The 17,579-nt window shown below is 42.9% G+C and overlaps 1 protein-coding gene across 3 annotated transcripts in view; it reads left to right on the top strand.

Annotated features, from left to right (window-relative positions):
• Nucleotides 1-17,579, top strand: part of PACS1 (phosphofurin acidic cluster sorting protein 1) — a 74,394-nt gene that overhangs the window by 37,660 nt on the left and 19,155 nt on the right. Inside the window, exons 5-14 of one of the 3 annotated variants that reach the window (XM_079957966.1) lie at nt 375-519; nt 5,061-5,152; nt 6,456-6,536; nt 7,611-7,667; nt 8,468-8,628; nt 11,750-11,843; nt 13,109-13,189; nt 13,301-13,416; nt 15,882-16,020; nt 17,212-17,319. In XM_079957966.1, the coding sequence (XP_079814092.1) occupies nt 375-519; nt 5,061-5,152; nt 6,456-6,536; nt 7,611-7,667; nt 8,468-8,628; nt 11,750-11,843; nt 13,109-13,189; nt 13,301-13,416; nt 15,882-16,020; nt 17,212-17,319 (1,074 nt within the window). Of the gene's footprint in view, nt 1-374; nt 520-5,060; nt 5,153-6,455; nt 6,537-7,607; nt 7,668-8,467; nt 8,629-11,749; nt 11,844-13,108; nt 13,190-13,300; nt 13,417-15,881; nt 16,021-17,211; nt 17,320-17,579 lie in introns of all 3 variants that reach the window. The other 2 variants (XM_079957964.1, XM_079957965.1) reach the window with 2 other exon arrangements.

The following is a 17,579-nucleotide window of genomic DNA, read 5'->3' on the forward strand; positions in this document are numbered from 1 at the left end:
AGGTTTCAGCAAATTAAGTTCAGTCGCTAGCAATGCTGTGCCAAATGTACGTTGGAGATATTTGCATCCATAGCACTGCCTATCTTCTCCCTTCCATCGTCACTATTTTGTATGTTTAGCCCCCTTTACAAGAATGAGCTTTCCCAGTTGGTTGAGCTTTTTGTCTTAGCTCATATTGGTGTGTGCTTCATGTTCCTTGCTGTAACATTCTCTTTTCTTTAGTAGATTGACTTACATAATTGCCTGCTGTGCGTTTTAGTTTTGCAATTTTCAGGAAACGTAATCAGATCATCGAGCCACTTTGCTATTGCTGTTTTCTCTGTATTTAAGCTTTCTGGCTGCATTCCTGAAATTGTACTGTTTTTCTTCTCCAGGTTATGCAGCATCCAAGTGAAGGGGCCCTGGTGCTGGGACTCCACAGTAACGTGAAAGATGTTTCTGTCCCTGTTGCTGAAATTAAAATCTATTCCCTGTCCAGCCAACCAATAGACCATGAAGGACTAAAATCAAAATTATCTGGTAAGAATGTTTGTAAGACTTTACTTTCTGGATTTTGAGCAGTTCCAGTAGTTGACATGTACTAATGCAGGACACAGTCCTCAAACAGTTGTCAAAATTTCATTTCATTTCTTTCACTTTTAATTTGTATACCACCATTCTATATAATTTAATTTCTATTCCACCCTTCACCCGAGGATCATGGAGCAGTTTACAATATAAAAACACCATGGGAAACTCCAGGTCTTAGATACAGGAAGGTTCTCTGTCCAGACTTCTACCCCTGTATCTTGCTTTCTGCTTCTGATTTCCTGGTGCAGTTGCTCTGCTTCCCTTGGATATTTGTATTGAACCAAGAGTGAGCAACCATTTTTCCATGGCCATCTTAACAACCTTTTCTCAACAGAAGCAAACCAAAACATAACTGCAGTATTTGGACTGAAATATGATTCATCATTTTTTCACAAGAAATTTGTTGTATGCTGCATCTGAGTATGCACCTTTGGTTTCTACAGCACCCAAATGTTTAGAGTGTCCTTTGTGGTGGAGCAGGAGAAGGGGATGGGACACATAAAGTATCACAATATTCTCTTAACAGCTACAATTCCCACAGTTCCTTGTGGCGGGGAGGGAGACCATGCCTATTAAACTACTTTAGGTTGGGAGTGATAAATGTGGCCCAAATGAAATTATAAATCTGTGACTTTCCAAAATACAGTTGGCTTATTCTGCCCATGTGCAGTGTTATATAGCTGCTATGCCAGCAAAACTGCATTCTGCTCTGTTGGTTTTCCCCTCTTGTCTTGTGCTGATTGGCTAAGCCATAGCTCAGTGGCTAAGGGCTGCCTTTGCATGCAGAAAATCTTAGATTGAATCTATGGCATCGCGGGTTGAAAAGACATCTGCTAGCAGGACTAGGGAAAGCCTGTAGCTGAGATCTTAGTGATTTGCTGCCAGTCAGTGGGCTGCCAATCAGAGTGAGCAGCACTGGGCTGACTTGGTTATAAGTCAACTTCGTATGTTCTCCAGTGCATACATGTATCCATACAAAGCAGAGGAGATCTTGTGTTGGATTCCCTGCTGTGGTTGAAATTGTCCTAGTGCCAATAATATGGATGCTTGAGACACAGTGAAAGCAAAGGAGTGCTTATAGCAGCAGGCTTACAGCTGCTGCTTGGCAGCCTGTGGTGTGCTCAGTTGTTAGTCTTAAAGTGTGCAATTTTTCAGGAGAGCAATCCCAATGCTTTTTGGATCTAGTACAGTAATGTCCACTCTTGCTGTGTCTTGTTTTGACAATACAACCTAATTCCTTCAAACACTGCTATATTTAGCCTTCTGTCTTGGATTTTTCAGCTTTATGCTACTCCCTCCTGGATGGCTGCCTAGGCAATAAATCTGGTTGCTAAGGAAACTGATGGAGAAGTAGACTCTGTGCTGGATTTATTCTGATATTTGGGTTTATTACCAGCAATGTTGTGAGTGACCAGATGCAAGGGAAAGCTGGGAACTGAGATGAAGTCATTACACTAGGCTCCAGCCTTTATCTGAGAATAATGGAAATGGGTTCACTTAGTTGCATAGTGTCAGAGTTTTAATCTAAAAATGATCTTATGCTCTTTATAGTGGAGAAAGACGCAAGATAAAGTAAACTAATATCCACTGTTAAATGGATATAATAAATGGGGACAGCTTTTTAATAATTACATTTGTGTATTGTTCTTGAGGGTGGCATGCCTGTGTATCTTTGGTGGTGGTGAGGTACCAGATTGGCCTGAATATAAGCCACACTTTCCCCCAAAATTCTGGACATGAAAAGTTAAAGTGCGGCTTTTATTTGCGACCTTACGGTATGCAGCCAGGAGCACAGGGCAAACAGTGGCAGGAGCGTGGTGAAGTGGTGCCTGCCCCGCACGTAGTCCTCCATCCTCTCCCCCAAGGCTGGGAAGGGAGACAGCAAGGAAGGGGAAAGGCTGCCAGCAATGCTGTGCACCCCCCCCCCCAGCATGCAGCCAGGAGCAGCAAGAAATAGAGTGGCTTATATCCGGGTATTTTTTAAAAAAAATTCTTTCCCCCTCCCTCCAATTTTAAAGGTGCGACTTATATTTGGGTGTGGCTTATATTCGGGCCAATACGGTATTATGATATTTACCCTTGCAACCAATTTGTGAGTTAGGCTAATTAGAGAATGAGTGAGTGATTGGCCCAAGGTTTCCCCAGCGGGCTACTTGGCTGAGTAAGGATTTGAACCCAGATCTCTGCAAACCCAGCCCAGTATTCTTTCTATTCCATGTAGGCCATCTTCAGTGAGAATGATGCTGATGGAGTTGGATTTGGGCACAATTGTCCTTTTAGTCTGCGTTTGTGAGACTTAAAGCATGTCATTCAAATAGGTAAAGGTAAAGGTACCCCTGCCCGTACGGGCCAGTCTTGACAGACTCTGGGGTTGTGCGCCCATCTCACTCAAGAGGCCGGGGGCCAGCGCTGTCCGGAGACACTTCCGGGCCACGTGGCCAGCGTGACATCGCTGCTCTGGCGAGCCAGAGCCGCACACGGAAACGCCGTTTACCTTCCCGCTAGTAAGCGGTCCCTATTTATCTACTTGCACCCGGGGGTGCTTTCGAACTGCTAGGTTGGCAGGCACTGGGATCGAGCAGCGGGAGCGCACCCCGCCGCGGGGATTCAAACTGCCGACCTTTCGATCGGCAAGCCCTAGGCGCTGAGGCTTTTACCCACAGCGCCACCCGCGTCCCCCCGCGTCATTCAAATACTGTTCACTAATAAGGATTCAAGCTTGGTTAAAAGCAACACCTACTGCCAGACTTGGGGATAGACTTTGGTGACTTAGGTCTGAGTTGAAGGGGCAGCAGTCAAGCAGATTCAAAGTCCTACTTTAAGCCCATGTGTTAGATGGTATCCCACTAAGGCCAGCATAATATACTTCCATCTCCTAATCCCTACTGAATGTAGCAGACGAGCAACTTCAAATTGTAAAGCTCATTCATATAGCTGAAGACACTTGAATGGCACATGGACACATTGAAAAGAGAGGGGGATCTGCTTTTGTCAGGCTTACCATAAAAGCAGATTTCATTTGTGAAATGTCTGCCTAAATAATGACTCTAGCCTACGTTTATAGTCTCTTTAATTACTTCCCCTAAATATCTGGGAAATGTTTGCTGTTGGTGACTATGTATTAGGCTTGATGGAGCATTTGGCTGATTGGAGAGGGCAGTTGTGAATCTTGAATTGTGCTGTTTTGCTGGTAAGCCCCATCCTCAAGAATGAATGAGGTGTCAGTGTGAATGAGAAATATCAAGTTTGAGGTCACCCATGGGGGCTATGCAGATGCAATGATTTTCATAGCTACTTATGCTGTCTGGTCTGACTTGAATTGCCCCTTTGGATGAATATTTAAATGCAGATCCCTCCGGTTGCTTTATTTCCCTGATATGATACAGAAATATCATGTTCTTCAGTTATGATTCAAAAGGCTCATATTGGCTTGATTTGAAGGACACAGTAAGCCATAGTAGGAAACAAGCTAAGGCTTCCTGCCAACAAGCAGCATGCTAGTGCAAACTCCTCCGTTATCCCCATTTTGCTCTGCCCCGCCTGGAGCTGAAAAAGAAATGATAGAGCAACTGGCTTAGTGTTACATGTGGCCCAGTGCTCATCATTCATATTTTCGCTAAACAAACCATGAGTTGAAGCTGCTTTTTTTGGTGTTCCTAACTATGGCTTACTGTCAAGTACTAATGGGGCAATTTTATTTATTACTGGCTCACCTAATGTGTTCGTTGTATTTCTGGGACTCTGTGAATGTTAAAATTGTTAGCATTCCTGCCAGTTCAAAAATTAAGATCTAATCTAGTCTGCACAAGCAATCAAGTGAGGTGATAGGATCCTGAAGTAACAAGGGTAGATTGTTTGCTTAATTTGGAGAGCATAAAGGGGGAGTTCTCTCACCTGCTGTCTGAGTTGATAACAAACAGTGCCCTCCTCCCTGCAAGTGGAAAAACAAAACTAGTATCAGAGAGAGATTCATCCAGCTCACTCCCTGTTTAGTTAGTTTTCTATTTGTTTTATGCTTTCTGCCTTGGGAGGACTTTGCACAGAAAGGCAGCATGCACATATTGAAATAAACTTTTTAAGTACTTGGATTTTTTTTATATAAGAGAAGAATTTTTAAAAAGGGATATATCTCACCTGCACCCTGAAGTGGTACACCTCGGGACTCTACCACTTTATTGTGCCATATGCAGGAAACACTTTACTAATCTACCATGAAACTCCTAGAACTGATTTTCATGACATGTATAATTAGTAAGACAAGACGACCAACGAAAAGTGGGGGGAAGTTACATATTCTGATGGCGCACAACATGCTGGCCACTCAACAACCAGCTGCCTTCTTGCTTTACATTCTGCTGAATTTGCATGACCTTTGTCCCTTGAACCTTCACACTGGGGCAGCCTTAACTCCAGTTTGCGTATGAAAATATATTCAGTTTATTTGCAAGTTTGGCAAGTTGGCATTTCTTAACTCTCAAACTATCCTCCAGATCGCTCTCCTGACATTGACAACTATTCAGAGGAGGAAGAGGAGAGCTTCTCTTCTGAACAGGAGGGGAGTGATGACCCCCTACATGGACAGGTAAGCTTCTCTTTTCACCTAGTCAGTCCCTTCTGTGAGGGCATGTTGAGAATGGATTGCTCAGCAGACTCCTAAAGGAACTTGGGAACTCTGACACCTGTTCACACATGATTACATCACAGTTCCTGTGTACTACTTCCCTCTCCAATATCCCTTATTGCATTAGATTCATTTTAACCTTTTCTAGTTGTTTATTAAAGCTGAGTTGGAAACCCGAGGAGGAGCCAGGTGAGCCCTCTAAAAATAGTTGCTCACCAAATCCTGATGTAAGCTGATTAGAAAGAACAAAGTGTAGCAGAAAAGAGTTCATGGGAGTTGGCTGTATGGCACTTAAAAAGGAAAGTGAGTCTTCCAACCAAAATTATACAAATACCATATGAACACAAAAACCAGATTATCATAATAACACAAATAATTAAAACAGCAACAACAAGCAGTTAACCACTGCTGTATCATGCACTACAAATCTCTAACAAAGTAGTTTCACTTATGCAGTATACAAAGAATACAAAACTATATGTTATTTTGATTCCTTTGCTTTGTTTGCAGTATAAAAAAATTCAATGTGGCTTTAATGCACTCCCAACAATGAGTATCAAACTATATATTCCTGAACCTTATTCACTTAATAGATAACAAAAGTGATTAATTTTTCAGCCAATTTATCATAATGCTGTCTGCCTTCTCTCTTGATGGTTTGGTTGACCATAAAACTATACCCCATGCTTTATTCAACCAACCAATATTGGAGGCCAGGAATTCTTCAAATTATAAGCAAATGTTATATATGCAGCATTCAGCAAAAGAAGAACCATCTCTTGTTGTTTGTTAAAGTTGAATCTTTAACATAACCCAGCAGGAGGGATTAATGGATCCACTGATAAAGAACAGCTTGTTACAGTTTCTTTTTCTGTTACTACATCAACCCAAAAGTGGGACAAGACCATGGCATTTCTGAAGGCCGACTCAAAAGTGTCATAGATCTGAGGAGGTTAACTAAAAGACAAAAGAAGCAAACCTCTTACCAGTTAATATCCAGAATAGGAATGGCTGAGAATAAGATACGTAGGCTTCCTAAGTAGCTTTGGCCAGTGTTGGCCATCTTGGAATTTTCATGTCTGGCTGTGTTCATGAGGTAGAACTACCCAGGTCATTCGAAGCCAGATCAAAATGCCAAGCCTGGTATCCCTAACATTTCATGGGCAAAGAATGAGATTTTGTCCTGCTTTGGAGGACCTTGTTAATAACTATGTGGCTGGGTGTTCTTTGTGTTCTGAAGTGGTTTCTCCCCTGCACCCCCTAGGATTTGTTTTATGAAGAGGAGGACCTTAGGAAGGTGAAAAAGACTAGGAGGAAACTGACCTCAGCTTCTGCAATTACTCGGGTGAGTATCACTGCAAGCGGACTTGTCAGGTGAGGAGTTTGGGGCCTGCCTCTTCTCCCCCCCCCCCCAATCTTCCAGTCCATCCTGCATCTGTCTGCTTGGTAATCCCAAGAGACCAGGCATAGGTGAGACCCACTATGTGGCTGTAACACACTGAGGTGAAGATGCTTCATAGCCTCAAGAAGAGCAAATGTTTACCTCCTGTATTGTGTGGCCACAATGTGCCAAATATTAAACTTCTGTTGGTTTGTGTGTGATTAGAAGCTGTATTAAAAAGGAGTCTCCCATGCTGGTATTCAGCCATACCTGCCTAATTGACTGTTACCAGATTTGTTTTAGTACCAAGATACAGAATGAGTAGCTGACCTTTGATGTTGAGTTTCGATACTCTACCAAAAAGAATCTGTGAGCTTTTTTCAAGCAGAGCTTAATGAGAACAACCATTAGCTGACCACCACATTCCCACACCTCGGGGGGTAGCAGCAGAGTTTCCAGGCAGTCTTGACCTGCTTTTTAATAAATTAAGCACTTATAAGATCTTCCTGCCCCTGCCCCTTTGTATGCATTGCTCCTTAATGCTTAGCTTTGAAGATGAGTCTTTGAGAACTAACTTTCTGAGCTACCTTCATGAAATATGTACGCTTTAAAGCTGAACTGTTGAGAGCTGCATTCTTATCAGGTTTGCAAGCTAAGCAGTGTTGCTCTGGACCAGTTACTGGAAGAAGAGTTTGAGTAATGCAGAGGTTCTGCAGAAGTGTTTTTTTCTGGCATTGTGCTGCAGAGCTACTATTTTCCCCTCCCATTTGGTGTAGGTTTATGGACTTGTTAAACACACTGTGGTACTTGGGTTCAGCTATATATGGTGTGGTGTTCTGACAAATCTGCTACCATCATGTTCTGTGGTTGGGATGCTAAATTGTGGGGAGAATTGCCTTAGGATTTTCAGTGTGTGTTTCACTCTCCCAGCCTCAGTACTCATCATGCACTGTGTCTCAAGAACTCTGCTTGTGCCTGTCCTAGTCAATTGATAGGTGGCCTTTCTAATAAGTAAATGGTACCTCTTTTTCACAGCAGCCAAATATTAAGCAGAAGTTTGTGGCTTTACTGAAGCGGTTCAAGGTATCAGATGAGGTAGGTATGACAACATTTATGGTCTAGATTCCTGTAAGTGTGGTTCCTGGTTATTTTACAAAAAACTGTGGTAATAAGTGTGTATTCCATGATGACAATTTCCACATGAAATGTAGCTGGCAATGTTTGGTCTAAAGAGAAGGGCTGAAGTTCAACGGTAGAGCACATGCTTTGCATGGAAATGATCCCAGTTTCAATCCTTGGCATCTGGTAGGGCTGAGAAAAGACCCCTGAAGCTAGTCAGTGTAGACAATACTGGCTAGATGGATTACTTTGGAAGTAGAAGGCAGCTTCCAAAGTTCCTAAGCAGTTTTATGAGGGTAGTTTTGGGGTTATTGGTATGGCCTGGAGAAAACAGAAGGAACCCTGCTTACATCATAGTAGCAGGAGCTCCTTTTACCTCTGGAAAGTATGGTTCAGGTGTCTGCATGCGTGGGTACAATCAGAAGATGATTTGCCTTGCTGTTTTTGTCTTGTATTTTCATTATAAGATGTGTCTGTTGCTTATCTATTTAAGAATACAAAGCAATATAGTTTTGTGTGATCTGAAAGGAAGACACAAGATTTGCTAATAGTTTTCAGGTGAAACTGTTTGGCTGACTGATGCTTCCTTGGCAATGCCCCAGTTTCAGATACCACACATTTGCATCACTATGCAGAAAGAAGATACAGCATGGAACTTAACAGAAAGTTGCCCCTCTGAGAAGCAAATAATTCTGGGCCTGTCTTAAAGAATAGGAAGCAGTGTATTTGGAACATAGGAGCTTTGAGCACCCTGGTAACACTGTCTTTTTTAACAGGTCGGCTTTGGACTGGAACATGTCTCCAGGGAGCAGATTCGGGAGGTAGAAGAGGATCTGGATGAGCTCTATGATAGCTTGGAGATGTACAACCCAAGTGACAGTGGCCCTGAGATGGAAGATACAGAGAGCATCCTCAGCACACCAAAGCCAAAACTCAAGTAAGTGTGACTGGATAAGTTGGACACGTGTGTGTGTGTGTGTCAGAGTTGGGAACCAAGATTCCTGTGCGAGATATAAAATTGCTGATATGTTGTTCTTCCACAAAACTCTGAAGCCTGAGTGACTATGCTTAAGTTTTGTTTTCTTTCAACATCAAAAAGATTTCTATTTTTGACTGAATGAGGCGACAGAATGCATCACTATGCATAAAGATGATACAGGGTTGCTGTCAGCTGTTAAAATTTTAGGGCTCTTTAACCAGATATCAGCCCTTGGGAAAGTGTTGTCTGACTTCTATGGTTTGATTCTGGAACCTTTTGTCAATAATGCCCACTGTTGTTAAAGCTTTCCTCTGCCACCTTGAGACCCAGCAACTATAAAATACAAAGCCCCAAGATTTTCATAAAGCTGAATTATGTGGAAAATATATGTGCATGTTGTGTGATATGCTTGTTGACATGCATGACATATATTCAGATTTGTCCACTTTTAGGGGTGGATTATTTTCAAGCACTCTGAGTCTTTTTAAAATTCCATTCCCTGTCGTATTTGGATGGCTGCATGAAGTGTGCAGAACCTTGTTCTGTAGTTCTAAGCATGCAATAGGAAAAAGAAAAGTGAAGTTTGTGCATAATTGAGGCAGGGAGGGGGAGAGTTCTTCCTCTGGCCTCCATTCTAAGGAAACACATTCTCTTCCAACAGGATTCTTCCACTGCAGCTGCCAACCCACTCAGCTCCCTGTGCAGTCATTCTGTTCCATAACACACACTCTCTCTCTCTGTGTGTGTGTGTGTGTGTGTGTGTGTTGAAGAGTGGACTTTGCACCCCTCCCTGATTTTGGGATTTGCATTTCTCCCGTTTCCTTTCCTTTTACAGAATCATATTAGTGATTATCTTTTAAATTGAAGCTTAATCTTTGTGGTTGGATTATGTTACAGTTCTGTCAAAAAACAATTGATCCCAACTTCAGCATGTGTGGCTTGCCTGTGAGCCTTTCTGATTTCCTGTTTTTCCTACCCAGATAATTGAAGCCAGTCTCCCGATGTCTCTACCCCCTATCCAGTTGAACTGAATGCTTAAGAAGTCAGCTAAATAAAATAAAAAAATTAGCTGATTTTTAAAAATATATTTAATTTCCTTTTGTTATTATACACACGTGTGTGTGTATAATAAAGTAAGCTAAATGTTAGTCAGGCTTACAGAACATTTTTCTTTGGGATGTGGATGATGAAAGAGAAGGAACAGCTGCTTTTTGCTAGGTTGGGAAGGCATGCCATTTGGGTCTAGAGGCCACATTACCACTGTTTAATTGTAGCTAGTGGACCAGGCAGAAAACAAAAAGTGAAAAGAAACACAACCATATCTACTGCACACTTGTATTAGCTATTTGTATCTTGCCCCTTTTCAACCAAGGATGGTTTGTTACGTTAGAAAGCAGTTTTTGTTTACTAGGCAGCAAGCGCAATAAAAGCAAAATACATAATGATGTGACACAAATGTAATACAGATATGTTGATTATTATTATTTAATTAAACAACAGTAAACTAAAAAAACAAACAAGCACCTAGCAGAAAGATAAAACTTGATCAGGAAAGTTGATTCCTACAAACTAATAAAGTCCCAAATGTCTTGTGGAATAGGATAGCGAAAAATGAATCTGAAAGGGAGTGGCATTTCTAAACCACCCATGCCACTCTTTAGAAGGTCCTTGGTAACCCCTACCATGAACACCCCACCAAATTTCAATATAGCAGAACAGGAGCTCCCAATGGAGAGTAAAATGCATGCAAGTTACTATGAAGGAAGTCTGCACCAGCAGAAGCAACTTTCTCATGGGTTGTCTGGTGAAAATGATCTCACAGCTGAAAAGGATCCAGTTTCTCCCTAGTAACAAGACAGCTTCTGTCCTTTTCCTGAAGCCAGGTTTCTTCCTTAGGAAACCCCCTCCTGTTCTTTAGAAATCTTAGTTCCTGATAGATGAGTCTTCCTGGGTTAGATTATAACAAGCAAACAACCCAACAGGGAAGGATCAAGGTGAAAGTTGTCATGCACAATGTGGACCTGATTTACCGAAAGGTTCCAATGCCTGTATTAAGGTATCAGAGCTGTAGTTTGTCCCAAATAGCTTATTTTCTCTGCCTCGGCTCCCCGTTTTATGTTTATCAGAATCAGAACTCTGAACCAAGAGTTTGGAGTTGTCATCAGCTATAAAGAAATGAAACAATGGGGTGAGGAGTTAAAATTTGGCAGAGGCTTCCTGCAGTAGTATTTTCCCCACTGTACTACTTGAGAAGTCAAGTTTCAGCCCTTCGGAGGGAGTAAACAATATTGTAGAACAGGAGTGAGGAACCTCAAGCCCAAGGGTTGAATGCAACCCTCCAGGCCTCTCTGTCACTTGGGGCTCTGTCTGTGCCACATCTCTTACTGTCCCTGCTCCACAGCCTCTTCAAACATGTTTGCCTGGCTGGAATTTGCTCTTGAACTGTGATAATGCTTCTTCCTTTCATGAATGGAGACCAGAGAGAGGTGTGTATAAAAATAGTTTCCCATCCCTGTTGTAGATCATCTATAAAAGAAAGTCATGGTTTGTTCCGCCATTAATGCAGGTGGAAGTTCTAAACGGGGAATGTTGGCTATTTGCAGTATGGTAGCGCTGCAGAGAGCTTGCTGGGGAGACCATGCATTTAAAAAGAAAGGGACTCAAAAATAACTTAAGCAAGGTTTTAATTACAAAAAACTCCTTATACACTAAATACATTAACAACAAACCAGACCCAACCCCCAGGGTAATGGGAGAGCTAGGTGCTGCTCCTTATATACTACAACCAAATGCTGACACACCTTAATCAGTACAACTCAGCAGCACCTGCTATGTTTCACAGCTGTAAAGCTGGGTCTCGTTATTTTGCTCTGGCCCTTGCTCTGGCCCCTTAAAGACATACACATTGGGGGGAACAATGATGAACCTTTACATTTAAAGAAACCATTCAACAGGGAATAGCTGCTGTGATCTAACTACATTGTTTTTTTAAGAATGTCAGTCAGCCTTTTTACCCTGCCCCCTGTAAGAATGTCTCTCCCTACTCCCCTCTTGATTTCTCTGCTTTGTTCTATACTAGGCCTTTCTTTGAGGGAATGTCACAGTCAAGCTCCCAGACTGAAATCGGAAGCCTTAACAGCAAAGGGAGTCTCGGCAAGGATGCCACCAGCCCAGTAAGTCACAAGGATGGGGGAGCCATAGATAGTTCTTGTTCACTCTACCAACCTTATGATTATGGTGAATTGTAATTAATTTAGAAGGAAACCAATCTCAGCCTTTTACAAGAAGTATTACCATATTCTACTGGTTGTGTCCATGTGGAAACAATGTTTTTCAGAACCACTGTTGTGAACTGATTGCTGTGTCCTGTCTCAAATGAATGAGATTGGTCTGTCTTCTGTCTACATGCTGCTTGCAAAGTTAAGATGAACCCCAATCTGCCTCTAGCTGTGCATGCACACACCTGTATTCCAATGAAGGGTGGAGTGTGTAGAAGGGATCAAATTGGCCAGGTGTAACAGTTCCTGTGATTTATATTTTTAATATTTAAAAGGGGATGGGACAGCAGGGCAATTTGGAAGCAGTTCTTTGAAACTCTTCTCCCCTTCCTTTAGGTGCTGTTAATCCTGCAATTAAAGCTTAGTAATAAAGAAAATGGGACGCAGGTGACGCTGTGGGTTAAAGCCTCAGCGCCTAGGGCTTGCCGATCGAAAGGTTGGCGGTTCGAATCCCTGCGGTGGGGTGCGCTCCCGCTGCTCGGTCCCAGCGCCTGCCAACCTAGCAGTTTGAAAGCACCTCCGGGTGCAAGTAGATAAATAGGGACCGCTTACCAGCGGGAAGGTAAACGGTGTTTCCGTGTGCGGCTCTGGCTCTGGCCAGAGCAGCGATGTCACGCTGGCCACGTGACCCGGAAGTGTCTCCGGACAGCGCTGGCCCCTGGCCTCTTAAGTGAGATGGGCGCACAACCCCAGAGTCTGTCAAGACTGGCCCGTACGGGCAGGGGTACCTTTACCTTTAATAAAGAAAATGGGAAAACTTGCCCCAGCACTGAAGGCTCTTCTCATAGAAAACTCCCCTCTAGAGCATGGCTTGTGATCAGTGGTGATGGATGTTGTAGTTCAACAACTACTGCAGAACCACATGACATCTCAAAACTCTTTGCCTTTCCTCTCCTTCTGACTCCAACACAAGTTCCCTTCCTGAAGAACTAGAAACTTGTGTTTGGAAACTGGGTTTCTCAGGGATTTGAAGGGTGATTTACCTTTGATGCTAAGGATCAATTGTTGTCATTTCCAATGCTAGGAAGTAAAAAGGTCCTAGTTTTATAATCTGCATAAACAACAAATCACCTAGTGATTGTAAACATGATCCTTCTGAATCACAGCTTGCTTTTTTTTCATTTCCCCCCTATTTCTCTCCAATACTGTTCTTTATCCAGATGGAAGCATCCATGGGGGACAAACTGAAACCTACCCGGAATAAAAATGCAGATGACAGTATCAACGAAGGAGACACACTGGTAGGTACATTTGTCCTTTATACTACTGGTGAGGACATTTGCTAACAGCAGTAACCACCTACTTTTATGACTAATATTTATTCTGAATGCTCTTCCTCTTCCCTTCTCTAGGAAGGAAACGGTCAGGATACATTTGGAGACTCAACCACCACCTTGGTCATCCCAGAAAAAGTCAAGACACCTATGAAGACCAGCAAGGGAGATCTTCAGAGCATGGCATCACCTAGGTAGTATGCATCAGGTTTTGCTTGCTTACATATTGCTATTCTGAAAATTGGTCAGAGCACTCTGTCAGCTACAGCGAGGTTGGGGAATTTGTGGGAGTTTGTAGTCCAACAACATCTGTAGGGCCACAGATTCCTTCCTTCCTTTAGCAACAGTATAGCTGAAATTCCTGTGGCAGGGAAGCTAGTAGCTTGTATTTTTGCCAAAGGGATAAAGATGAGGATAAAAAAGGCCATTTCCTCCTCCCTGCAATTGAAGAGCATCTGCCATCTTTTCTTGGGAGGTTAGCATCAAATTCTTTATCTTGAAAAGAGGAGATTTTACTAAATTGTTCCTGAGTAATTTACCTAGATTGCATACATACACTACCCCACATTGGTTTGAGAAACACAAAGGGTGTGTGTGTGTGTGTCCTTACTTCAATGAACTTTTAAGTCACAACAGCGAGGGACAATGGAAGATGCACTGAATGAAATATGAGCAAACTGCAGACACACATATTTAGGCTTCATTTCAATAGGAGCTGAGGACTTGGGGGGGTGGGGTGTAAACCAAAGGCTGCGCAGAAAAGGAGGGTTTCGAGGAGGAGTTGGAAAGTGGCATGGCATACGTAGCCTTGTCAAGGCATAAAAGGAAGAAAGGGGTGAGTTGTATAAATGAAGAGGAAACTCTCAGCCCAGGGCAGGTCACAGGTGAGGGGAGGTATAACAAGGCATAAGGGCAGAGTTTATTTTCAGAATGCTTTCCATCAACACTGAGTAACCATACCTGCTTCTCCCAAGATTGATTCATTCTGTGTTTTCCAGTGAATGCTCGCTACCGAACAATGGTAGTGGGTGAGCATGGAAAGATTCACTGGGATGGTGGCTGCTCAATAATGTGCCCCCTTTTGTGCATTCTGAATGTTCATGGAAATGTATATATTTTTGGGGTGGGGGTGAGGAGGGTGACTCTAGCTGCCCATATGTCATGCATGGAGAATCTTTTCCCTCTCCCAAGAGCTGTGTTCCCTTAGTGGGTAAGGCAAACCCATGCAGCTGTCCACACACTTAAACCCATCCCTCCATGCACCCCATTCATCAGCCTTCCATTCATTTCACACTGTCCCTATTCCATTCCTCTTCTCCCACCTCCTTCCTCCTTCCTCCCAGAATGGCAGTTATGCTTTAGAAGGAAGGCCTCACTTGTGCTAAGCCTAAATGTTGCACTGTGGGAGTGCGGCCAAGGAATGGAAACCATGGGCTAGATGCAATAGAACTGGGCCTTCACCACCCGTTGCTCCTCATGTCTTTCTCAGTTGAATTGTTCAGTTTTCTTGTGGCTAGTAGTGACTCTTCAATCACAAGAGTTCAGCACTCAGCTTCTGATAGCAAACGCTGCATCTTCAGCTAAATTCCTGTGACTCAGGCACCTGGGTAAGAATTTGACCCCAAAGTGCTCTGCTCTGTTAGAAGTCTTTGCTGTTTGGTTGTTACCTGAAATGTGCCACATTTGCCTTTGTCTGTGGTACTTGGGGAGGCAGCAGATGACTACTGCTTAAATGCAAAAGTGATACATTCCCAGAGCCCCTCCTGTTTCTCCCTCTGCAAAGCAGACGCTTAGTAGCAGACATGCTTGGCAGCACTATATGTTTGTTTGCTCAGCTCCTCCTCTCTTTGCTTCCTTTTTTCCTTGTTCAGCGGTGGTGGCAGCTCTATGATCCACTTATTTCCAGAGGGCAGCAAATTCTCAGAATGAGGCACATGGTTTTGTCCTTCAGTTTGCACCTTTTGCTGAATGCCTCAGATGGCAGCAGAAGGTTGGATGTGCCTTCAGGCTCCCTCAGGCTCATTACTATTCTGGGAAATGTCACTGGATAGAGGGGGGTTTCCTTGTAGCATCCAATTCAAGACTGAATCTACAGCTGTTTTTCTACCTGCTTGCATTGTGATTCCTCTGAGAGTTGCTCTCTTTCTCCATATCATGAACTTGCAGTAATTGATAACCCAAGGTTGTGTGCATTTTTCTTTCTCCCCCATTGCCACCAGGTTCCTTATGTTTCTTAACATTCACTTTACGTAGCTGATATAGCCTTAAGGGTGTTCATTTTTCTCTGCAGTAATGAGGGCTAGAAACTTGGCAGTGTGTGTTACTTTTGGGGGTTGTAAGATGTTAGATATTAGATGTCACACTATGGTAGTAAGCCTGCAGGCACAAACACAACCTTGCAAATAATTTATTGTCTCAACTTAGTGGAGCTAGAAAAAAAATCCAAGGCTCTGTTGGCTGACTGGCTTGCTTCCTCACAAGTATTAAATGTAAGATGGGATCAGTTAGTTCTGAGACTCTGCTAGTTTCTTTGCAATGACCTTGGATCAAAGTTTCTGTGTTCCCCTGCAGGTATAACATGGTTTGCATTCTTCTTTCCATGTTCAGTAAGTTTGGAGAAGATGAGGCATTAATATCATTGTTTCTCTACCGCTCACAGCAAAATGGACAGTGCTGCACACACGCCCCGGCAGAAACGCAGCACCCCACTCAAAGAGCGTCAGCTGTCAAAACCCCTCAGTGAAAGAACCAACAGTTCGGACAGTGAAAGGTCACCAGATCTGGGTCATAGTACACAGGTAACCAGCATTCAGAGATTGCAGCTCTGGGGCTTAAACACTCTTTCCCTAATTTTGGAGGAGGAGTGGAGGTGGCGTTCCTTAAATACAGACTTGATAAAAGCCAACTGTTGTTGGGGTAGCTAGTTGCTGTAAGCTTATTTGAAGTACTGCAGTATCTTTCCAGTTGTATTCAGCTCTAAAGAGATCCTGAATCAAGTAGGCAAAGTTGTTTGTTGCATTTACATCCCATTTTTCCTCCAAGGAGCTCCAAGGTGGCATACATGGTTCTCAGCCATGTATGCGATCCTCACAAAAACCCTATGAAGTAGGTTAAGTTGAGAGACAGTGGCTAGTCCTAGGTCATGTTAGGGTGCTTCTTGACTGATTTATGATTTGAACCCTGGTCTCCTATCTCCTAGTCTAGCATTCTAATCACCACACTGGAATTTTTGCTTCTAAACTTAAAGAAGAGAAGGAGATTGGAGCTATATGGTTAGTAAAGGGTTAAGAGCATTTGTTATGAGAGACACAAAACCTTTCCCCCCACTATCCCTCAGACTTGGAAGCTTGTCCAAAGAGCCAGTGTGGTGTAGTGGTTAAGAGCAGTAGTCTCGTAATCTGGGGAACTGGGTTCGCGTCTCCGCTCCTCCACAAGCAGCTGCTGGGTGACCTTGTGCCAGTCACACTTCTTTGAAGTCTCTCAGCCCCACTCACCTCACAGAGTGTTTGTTGTGGGGGAGGAAGGGAAAGGAGAATGTTAGCTGCTTTGAGACTCCTTAAAGGGAGTGAAAGGCGGGATATCAAATCCAAACTCCTCCTCCTCCTCCTCTTTTTATTTTCTGAGTTTTCTCCAGATACCAACCACTTATGTTGAACTTTTTTTTTTACAGCCACAAGGGCTACAAGTATTTCCCCCTTCACCTGCCCAATAAATATAGGCAAGAGGAATGTGCATTTCTCAAATTATAGTGACCTGCTGAGGAGTAAATAAGTTGTGGGGGAGAATGTAATATCCCATAGTATTAAAAGGTGATCTTAGAAGTATTGTCATACAGCAAGAATAAGAGGAATGCTTCTCTTTCTCTCCCCATTCCCTCTCATGACATATGCCTTCCTGCTCCATGTTGGAGATAAGATTATTTTGCTTTATATTTGAGTTAGGAGTTATGTCAATGAACCATGCTTAAAAAACCATGCAACTTTCCCCAGCAGATTCCTCGCAAGATTGTTTATGATCAGCTGAATCAAATCTTAGTGTCAGACTCAGCCCTGCCAGAAAACATCATCCTAGTGAATACTATTGACTGGCAAGGCCAGGTAAGGAGGTTGTTGCTGTCCGTGTGTCTGTCTGTGTGTCTGTCCTGTTCTTTGCACCATCCCAATCTCTGGTCAACAGAATTAAGTAAATTGGAAAAAAGAATGTGCGCTGTTGTCCCTAACTGTTCCATTTTCTGAGTGCAGAATGTAGCTTTGCCTGTAGAAACCTAGACTTGCTCCCCAAATATTAAGGAATGAAAAGTATTGTCATTATTATTATTTAATAATAATAAAACAATAGTAATACTCTTATGCACCAT

Source organism: Podarcis cretensis, assembly GCF_951804945.1.
Source record: "Podarcis cretensis genome assembly, chromosome: 16".
Taxonomy (NCBI): domain Eukaryota; kingdom Metazoa; phylum Chordata; class Lepidosauria; order Squamata; family Lacertidae; genus Podarcis; species Podarcis cretensis.